This window comes from Acartia tonsa, chromosome 5 (genome assembly GCF_053477335.1).
Source record: "Acartia tonsa isolate MP-2025a chromosome 5, ASM5347733v1, whole genome shotgun sequence".
NCBI lineage: Eukaryota > Metazoa > Arthropoda > Copepoda > Calanoida > Acartiidae > Acartia > Acartia tonsa.
This window is the reverse complement of record NC_137264.1, coordinates 2,223,926-2,233,754: the sequence shown is the minus strand read 5'-3', so window position 1 is coordinate 2,233,754 and position 9,829 is coordinate 2,223,926. Positions and strand designations below refer to the sequence as shown.

The 9,829-nt window shown below is 35.6% G+C and overlaps 1 protein-coding gene across 1 annotated transcript; it reads right to left on the bottom strand.

Moving 5' to 3' along the window:
- Positions 1-1,140: 1,140 nt before the first annotated feature.
- LOC145318518 (uncharacterized) lies at positions 1,141-5,321 on the bottom strand. Its single transcript, XM_080159818.1, has 5 exons — positions 5,113-5,321; positions 3,720-3,825; positions 2,903-2,977; positions 2,376-2,543; positions 1,141-1,271 (listed from the first exon to the last, which is right to left on the bottom strand). Exons 1-5 carry the CDS (start codon positions 5,274-5,276, stop codon positions 1,182-1,184), a joined length of 603 nt encoding a protein of 200 aa, XP_080015944.1. The 5' UTR covers positions 5,277-5,321; the 3' UTR covers positions 1,141-1,181.
- Between the last annotated feature and the right edge of the window lie 4,508 nt (positions 5,322-9,829).

Here is a 9,829-nt window from a genome sequence, read left to right as displayed (position 1 = left end):
CCGGATACTTTTTTGGCCGGATACCGGATACCGGATATCCGGCTGATTTCAAATGCCGGATATCCGGTAACCGGCCGGATATCCGGCCAACGCCGGATATCCGGAAAATATCCGGTTATCCGGCCAAATTACCGGATATCCGGCCAAATTACCAGATATTAAAGTAGTAAAAAAAAAATTTCTTCAGAAATCTTACCTATATAAATTTACATAAAGTTAAACTTATTCAGAAAAAATGTTCTTCTAGCTTCAATAATAAGAAAATTATAGCCATTTAAGATTTTAAAAAGCAGAGATTTTTGGTGTAAAGTATAACAAATTATAGAGCCGGATATCCGGCCGGATAGTTTCAATATCCGGTATCCGGCCGGATATTGAAAATGGCCGGATATCCGGCCACACCGGATATCCGGCCCAACCCTACATTACATATTACATTCTATATCCACTGAAAGCCGTTTATAATACGATGCGAGAAATAACTATTCCCATACCCTGATCAAAATAATATTTCTCCCAGCTGGCTGATATAACAATACCCCATCCTCCACCCTTAAGACTTTACCCCAATACCTCCCCTGACCATGGTACGTATTGACAAGAGGGGGGGGGGGGAGTTTTGACACATTTGCGTAAACCTGGCACCTAGGCTTTATTTTTGGACTGAGAAGATAGGTTATTAATCATAAAATCATTCTTATATGATGAATTTCACGAAGTTTTAAGATTTTTTGGATAGTCCTCCAGGTTCCGGAGCTCCAGGCCTCCAGGTGGTCTCTGTACAGGTAAAAATTAAATTTTTTTTCTTTTAAGTTACAGGTCAACCTATAAAACAAAATATGCATCTTTTTTAATATTGTTCACATATTTGAAGAAAAAAGATGCATATTTTGTTTTATAAGTTGATTTGTAACTTAAATTTTTTTTCCATTTTTACCTGTACAGAGACCACCTGGAGTTCTGGAGCTCCGGAACCTGGAGGACTATCCAAAAAATCTTAAAACTTCGTGAAATTCATCATATAAGAATGATTTTATCATTAATCACCTATCCTCTCAGACCAAAGATAAAGCCTAGGGGCCAGGTTAACGAATGTGTCAAAACTCCCCCCCCCCCCTTTCTCGAGGACTGTAATAGCAGCTGAAATTGACGAAATTCTCCTGTCATAATATCCACATATTCTATATCCACCATTCCTCCAAGAAAGCACTGAGATAATCTCTGGGGGAAATTCTGTCTGTATCATAAATGTGTAGGTGTTCTAACTGGCCCTAAACAAACAAGGATGACAACATTCATAAAAGCGAAGCGCTGAAACGGTAGGACAAACGGACATTAACACTTGTATAATGTCAGAACTGAAAAATCAGAATGTAAATGTCAAATCAAAATTGTAAGTAAATTTGTTGAAAAACTGCTTGATATAGAATATATACTGTTTATGGGCATACCTATATTTTTAGGACTTAATTATAGAGTTGCTTCGCTTATAATAATGTTCTTTGTTGTCCCAGGAATCAGCATACAAAAAATCAGATCAATCGGATGATAATTAGATCATATAAAAATTTGATGTTAAAAAAGTTGAAAAATCAACATGTTCAAAATGTACGTACGGACATTTTGGTAATGATTATAGAGTTGCTACGCTTTCTAAATCGTACCTAACTACTAAAGCAATCACCATGCAAAATTTGAAATCGATAGGACAATTCTAACATGCCTAAATTAACGAAAAAAGCTATCCGTTACAGACGGACGGACGGACGGACCGACCCTAATTATAGAAAAGCTTCGCTTTTAAAAACAAGAACAGGTTCAGAAATTCAGGAATCTTAAGGAATAAGACAGGGGACGATGAGTAAAAGTAAATATGAACATAAACAAAATATACTCTTCTGTATATTAAAATTATGATTGAATAGTTTAGGCACTTTTAAATTGGAACCAATAAATCAAAATTCAATAACAGTATCAAAAGTTTTGGCCTATTGACTTGGATTCATGATTATAAAACTTTGGGTATCAAAGTAATTTACTTGTTAGAATAAAGGTAATATAGTAAATATAGTAAATAAACGTGTTTGTATGCTTCGACCTAAAGTTTAAAGTACGTAGTAGGAAGAGCACTAAGCCCTAATCCTGGGGGGGGGGGGGGTATTAAACCTATGGTTACCCTAACCATACTGAGAAACCCTGTACTTAATATATATTACCTAACATAATCTAGGGTAAAACACGGATACTATCACTTTTGAATAGAACTAACCCCTCGGCCCCATCCTCTTATCTTTTTTTATTTGAGGGGGGGGGGGGGGTTCTGTGGTCGACAGCCAATTTGATGGAACCGCCAAAATAAAAGTTAACTGACAAACCTGATGTCTCTGGATAAACTTAAACTTTTCAACCATTCCTTTCTCTAGAACCTTGAGAGACGTCAGGTTAGGAAAGGTGAAGTCAAGCTCCTCCAGAAAATGGAGGTCATGATAAGTCTCCAGTCTTGTAATGTAATCGCTCCAGTCTTCAAATAGGGTTCTCTTTGCCTAGAAATAAAACTGATATTTCTTGAAGACAATAAATAAAAAAAAAAACAGTATAAAACTTATACTTTTATTTACCCGCGGTCGTGGCTCAACGCATAACACATCCGCTCGTCGTCGGGGAGGTTCGAATTCCGGCCCAACACCAGGTTGCAACTTAAGACATTTAAATGGTTCCTACTGCTGCTATGTCAAATGCGCGACAAAAATAGTTAGAATAGAAGGAATGCCTTTGGCACATACACAGGTGCAACTCATTACCATGCATTACCAATTAAACATATTGGTTATTATTGACGGACGTACAGACAGACCTACCCTAAATAAAGAAAAGCTTGCATTACAAATGTTTTACCACTTACAAAGTTAACCCTGCTATCCAGATGAAATCTTAGGTCCAATTTCAAGGGATTCTGCCTCTGTCTCTCTTTGGCCACCTGAAACATAAGTAAAAGTAATAGGAAGCATGTGTGTGTGTGTGTGTGTGTGGCAAAGGATCTCGCAAACCACTGAACCAAAGTGGTTTTTATTTACAGTGAAGCTTCTTATAGGTCCAGGGAAGGTTTATACCTATTTAAAGAGAGGGTACCTCCGTCCACCCTCCCTAAGAAATTACACCTAAAACTAATTACCCATCCCCTCCAAAAATTGGGGCCTCTAATGGCTTAGATAATGATGTTAGTCTATTTTGATTTAAAGTCCATCCGTCCGGGAAGCATACAAATAAATAATTTGATTCATGCTAGAAATGACTAGATAAACCATTCCTTATCATGGTAGTTTTGAGACGAAGCCCAATCTGTCCCACTGTGAGGAAGACGATTCCTATAAAACGTCATATAAAGGGAAAAGAAAAAGGGAAGGGGGAGAAGAAAATCTCTTCAAAAGAGATGGGAGAAAAGGGAATCGTCTTCCTTACAGTGGGACAGATTGGGCTTCTTCTAGTTTTGATCAACAACAAAAAGTAAAATTGTTGGTTACTGTTGGCTCGGCTGCTGCCTAAAAAAGGACTAATTTCAAAATTTTTAATTTTAATAGTGCGGCTGGTAAAAATCTAAAAAGATAGTTGCAAAATAAAAAGCTGCAGCTGCAGATTGTGCAAAGATTAGGTGCATGCCTGCAGCTTGCTTGCAAAGGCGACTGGATGTGTATGCCGCACCAAACCACATCTTGCCATACCTGAATAGTCTTCAACATTATGGCAACTTCTTGATCATTGTGGGCTGTTAAACTTATGCTCCAGGTTCTCATGGTGGCATCAAGCTTAGTCACCATGGTATAGAACCTGAAAAAATTATATTTAAGAACTAGCGGATACGCCTAGGGTCATTTAAAGATGTGAATGGTGTTTAGCTCCACTTTTATCAAAGATATTATATTCAGTGGTTTTTGTAATTGATTTCTATGGACAATTTCTCTTGTAAAGGTAGAGGAGAGAGACCCTCATGGAAATAGTTTTTTTTTAAATGAGAAGCATCACATGTAAAGGAGAGCCATATCGGTTTAGCAGTTTTTTAGGTACAAATAAACAGACAGACATCCTACCGATTTTTTTACAAAAACTAGTGGCTACGGCCCTCTAGGGACAATATATAGAGTTAAGGGGAAGGTAAGTCGACCCTCCATTCCACATTTATTCAATCTTAAAAGTAAAAGAAAATCTTTAAATTTTTTTGTTGGTGGGGGAATGGGTTTCCGCGGGTGATTTTTATTTGTATAATAGAGTTGACCCAAAAATGAATATAAACCTTCCCTTAACATTTAGGAAGCTTCACTATAAAGGAGAACCATATTGGTCCAGGGAATAGTGGGATCTAAGAAGCAGACAAAGACATATTGTCTCTTTCATATAAGAATAATAAAAATGTTTTATGCATTTTTGCAACAATCCATTGGGTAAATCTTCTCAGGGTCAGAGAAAGAGACAGGTAAAAAATCATAGGAGTTGAGCAGAGGAGGGGGGGGGGGGCGGGGGGTTAATATTGTCCAAACAAGGATGACAACATCCATAAAAGCGAAGCTCTGAAACGGTAGGACAAACGGACATTAACACTTGTATAGTGTCAGAACTGAAAAATCAGAATATAAATGAATAAGAGTCAAAGCATAATTGTGAGTAAATTTGTTGACCAACTTCTTGATAAAGGATAATGTTTATGGACATACTTACATTTTTAGGACTTGATTATAGAGTTGCTTTGCTTATAATAATGTAATTCGTTGTCCTAGGAATCAGTATACCAAAAATCAGAATATTCGCATAATTAGATCACATGAAAATTTGTTGTTTAAAAAGTTAAAAATCAACATGCTAAAAATGGACGTACAGACATTTTGGTAATGATTATAGAGTTGCTACGCTTGCTAAATCGTACCAAACTACTACAGAAATCACCATGCAAAGTTTAAAATCGATAGGACAATTCTAACATGCCTAAATTAACGAAAAAAGCTATCTATCTCAGACGAACGGACGGACGTACGGACGGACAGACCGACCCTAATAATAGAAAAGCTTCGCTTTTGAAAAATACCTAAAATAACATTCTAATGTATCTAATCTTATCCTTACCAGTTAGACACACATCTAAGGTTGCCCTTGTCCTTGATAGGTAAATGTTGTAGGACCTGGCAGAACACAGGTAGAGGGAGGCTGGACAATGGAAACACAGACCCCCAGCCACCATCCTCATCTGTTGACATGCACTTGGGAAACATGTGGCGGATGGCAGACATTGCTTACATCATTTACAATTTCTTAAAGTAAAATATTGTATACTAGCTGTTCAGTGGCGTGCGAACTGAAGGGGGCATTTGGGGCAATTGCCCCCCCCTAGTGACCAAAACGCCCCCTCCTAGCCACCGCCCCCCCTGCCCCCCCCTAAATGTTGAAAAATGCCCCATTTTGCCCCCCCCCCCTGGTCAACAAAAATGCCCCTTTTTGCCCCCTACCCTACAAAAAGCATAACTATCCCAGTTTCCAAAAAAAAAAGATCAAGAAATACTAAAAAAAAAATTTTGGCGCTATGCGCCAAACAGACAGTTACTATTCATTTAACCCCAAAGTTGTTGAGCCAACGAATAAGAAAATTTTATATGAAATATTGGGGACTAGTGTAATAAATAGCCCAAAAACCCCTTCCTCCCTGCATATTTGAATAAAAAAAATTGCGCTTTGCGCCCTTCTAAATGATTTCTGCTTTTTATCACATTGTATATTTTGTTTTTATTTCTATAAAAACATGTGTAAATAACAAATATTGGATCATGGAAAGAAAACAAAGTCATTCCTAATTAGGACAGAAGTCACTGAAAATTGGTCTAAGGAAGGCTACTTATGTCCTTCATCTAACAAAATCTAACTTAAGGGAGGTGACTTATGTCCTTTGTCTGACAAATTCTTACATTAGGAAGGCTGCTTATGTCCTTCAAGTTGCAAAACTTAGCTTTTCTGTCCTTTACATAGCAAAACCTCACAAAACATAACATTTCTGTCATTCACATAGCAAATTCTTGCAAAACATAGCATTTATGTCCTTCACATAGCAAATTCTTGCAAAACATAGCAAATTCTTGCAAAACATAGCATTTATGTCCTTCACCTAGCAAATTCTTGCAAAACATAGCATTTATGTCCTTCACATAGCAAATTCTTGCAAAACATAGCAAATTCTTGCAAAACATAGCATTTATGTCCTTCACATAGCAAATTCTTGCAAAACATAGCATTTATGTCCTTCACATAGCAAATTCTTGCAAAACATAGCATTTATGTCCTTCACATAGCAAATTCTTGCAAAACATAGCAAATTCTTGCAAAACATAGCATTTATGTCCTTCACATAGCAAATTCTTGCAAAACATAGCAAATTCTTGCAAAACATAGCAAATTCTTGCAAAACATAGCAAATTCTTGCAAAACATAGCATTTATGTCCTTCACATAGCAAATTCTTGCAAAACATAGCAAATTCTTGCAAAACATAGCAAATTCTTGCAAAACATAGCAAATTCTTGCAAAACATAGCATTTATGTCCTTCACATAGCAAATTCTTGCAAAACATAGCAAATTCTTGGAAAACTTAGCATTTATGTCCTTAACATAGCATTTTGGTCCTTCACATAGCAAAATCTCACAAAACATAGGTTTTTCTGACCTTTTTCTACCAGGAGATCAGAACTAAATCAGAACACACATAACAAGAGTTTTACATAATTTAACTCTGCATAAATTATGATAATTCATTATTATTACCCCTCCCCCCCCCCCCCTATTTAAAATTTACCCCTGCATAAATTATGATAATTCTTTATTATTACCCCTCCCCCCCCCCCCTATTTAAAATTTACCCCTGCATAAATTATGATAATTTATGCTGAGTTAAATGTACTGTTTGAACTTCTATCTAACAGGATATGAGAACTTAATCAGAACACACATAACAAGAGTGTTTACATAGTACATTCAGACTAACAATTATTCAATTGGCCCCTTTCCAGTCCATCATATGACATGGGAAGGAGGTTGAGGAGCATTTTATGCAGACTAAATTCCACTATGCCATGCCACTTTTCCTAAAAGGCGTCATAGCTGGCCTCTTTTGTGTCCATCATATGACATGGGAGGTGGTGCCATGTAGGAAAAGTGGCATTGCATTCTTGGGAATTTAGACTGCATAAAATGCTCCTCAACCTCCTTCCCATGTCATATGATGGACTGAAAAGGGGCCAGCTATGACGCCTTTTAGGCCCTAGAATGCAATGCCACTTTTCCTACATGGCACCATAGCTGGCCTCTTTTGTGTCACAACCTCCCAGTTCTCATATCCTGTTAGATAGAAGTTCAAACAGTACATTTAACTCAGCATAAATTATCATAATTTATGCAGGGGTAAATTTTAAATAGGGGGGGGGGGAGGGGTAATAATAAAGAATTATCATAATTTATGCAGGGGTAAATTTTAAATAGGGGGGGGGGGGGGGAGGGGTAATAATAATGAATTATCATAATTTATGCAGAGTTAAATTATGTAAAACTCTTGTTATGTGTGTTCTGATTTAGTTCTGATCTCCTGGTAGAAAAAGGTCAGAAAAACCTATGTTTTGTGAGATTTTGCTATGTGAAGGACCAAAATGCTATGTTAAGGACATAAATGCTAAGTTTTCCAAGAATTTGCTATGTTTTGCAAGAATTTGCTATGTGAAGGACATAAATGCTATGTTTTGCAAGAATTTGCTATGTGAAGGACATAAATGCTATGTTTTGCAAGAATTACCTATGTTTTGCAAGAATTTGCTATGTGAAGGACATAAATGCTATGTTTTGCAAGAATTTGCTATGATTTGCAAGAATTTGCTATGTTTTGCAAGAATTTGCTATGTGAAGGACATAAATGCTATGTTTTGCAAGAATTTGCTATGTGAAGGACAGATAAACTATTTTATGCAAGATTTTGCTATGTGAAGGACCAAAAAGCTAGGTTTTGTGTGGTGAAGGGAGGCTACTTATGTCCTTCATCTTGCAAAATCTTTGTTAAGGGAGACAAGTTATGCCCTTCATCTAACAAATTCTCACATAAGGGATGCTACTTATGTCCTTCCTAGGAAGGTGACTTCTGTCCTAATTAAGGAATGACTTTGTTTTCTTTCCATGATCCCAAATATTTAATCAAAAAGTTATTTTATATAAAAAAGAAACAGCGATGATATTTATCTAAGCCTTTTTCTCAACACTGTATGTCTGTCTAAATGAACTATATATGATGTCATATTATTTTCAAGATAAGTTTATCATTTTTTTTGTGTACATACCCTTACAAAAAGACATGTTTTTTATGGCAATTTTCATTAAAAACCCTTAAAACTAACTACACTCTATATTCCTAACTTGATAAAATATGCCACTCTTGTTGTCTTTAATTGATTTTAGTTCAAAGGGGGAGTAAATATTTTTAGGTGCGCTTCACGCACCGCCCTTATAAATCATTGGAAACACCACTTAATCAAAAATTAACAGAGTTTTAAAGTGCCATTTAAAGAGGGTAGGATATGTTGATATAACTTTTAAAGTGGCTGTGAATTTGCAAATAACGTTATATATATAGGTAGATAACTAACAATTGAAGATAAATCTTTAAAAATATTGCCTACAAAAATGAAAAATATTTAATTAGATGAAAAACAATTTTCAAATTTTCTAAACAGAACGATACCGCGCTTATCATTATTATGAAAACTGAATAATAAATGCATTAAATACGAACAATTGCAGTGCATTTATAGGGAATTGTATTCAAAATAGATAAAGCATTGTGTATTTTTTTAAATGTCATTTAAAAGTAACACAACATGATTATCATTTTAATGATAAAAAAAGCAAAAAAGAAAATTAGCCGAAGTTCGAAAAGTAAAATGTTTTTTACCGGCACGACATTTTATTACCTCTCTTTCTATCTATCTGTCTCTCTAACCATCTCTCTCTCTCTCTCTCTCTCTTCTTCTCTCTCTCTCTCTCTCTCTTTCTCTCTCTCTCTCTCTCTCTCTCTATCTATCTATCTCTATCTATCTCTCTCGCTCTCTCTCTCTCTCTCTCTCTCTCTCTCTCCTTCTCTCTCTCTACCTAACTCTACCTAGGTTAGTTTTAAATTAAATATTATTTAATGTATAAAAAGATTATCATTCTAATCTTGTAATTTTATATTTAATTTTATTTAATTCACTAGCAACTTTTTTAATAAAAATAAAATAGCCTAAAACCTTCGCTACAGACAAAAAAAGCTTACCACTTTATAAAATAGGATATTGTTAAATCTTTTTATTAAAAACTCGACATTCTTTCTATTCTGTATTCAGGGAGGAAATGGATATTTAGCTGTTTATTACATTAGTTCCCAAAGTTAATGACATTTTATTCATTGAATAAATAACTCTGGGGACTTTTATTTAATTTTTATTGGTTGGTTCATTACTTTGTGTGTCCAAATGTTTAAACCACTAAATATAGTTTAAAAAAAGTGTAATTTTGTGTATATTTTCCTTTTGGATATCCATTAATTTATCGGCCATTGTCTTATGCCTCTAATTCCCTGGTTTTTATGTAGCAAGTGGGTTCGTGGGTGGGGCGTTAAGTGTGTGTGTGTGTTATACTACGATAGTGTGTGTGTGCGTGTGTGTGGCAAGATAGGTAAGGTATGTGTGTGTGTGTGCGTGTGTGTGTGTGTGTGTGTGTGTGTGACAAATTACAATAACTTTTCATTGGAACAAAAAAAATAATGTTTGTTTTTATGGAA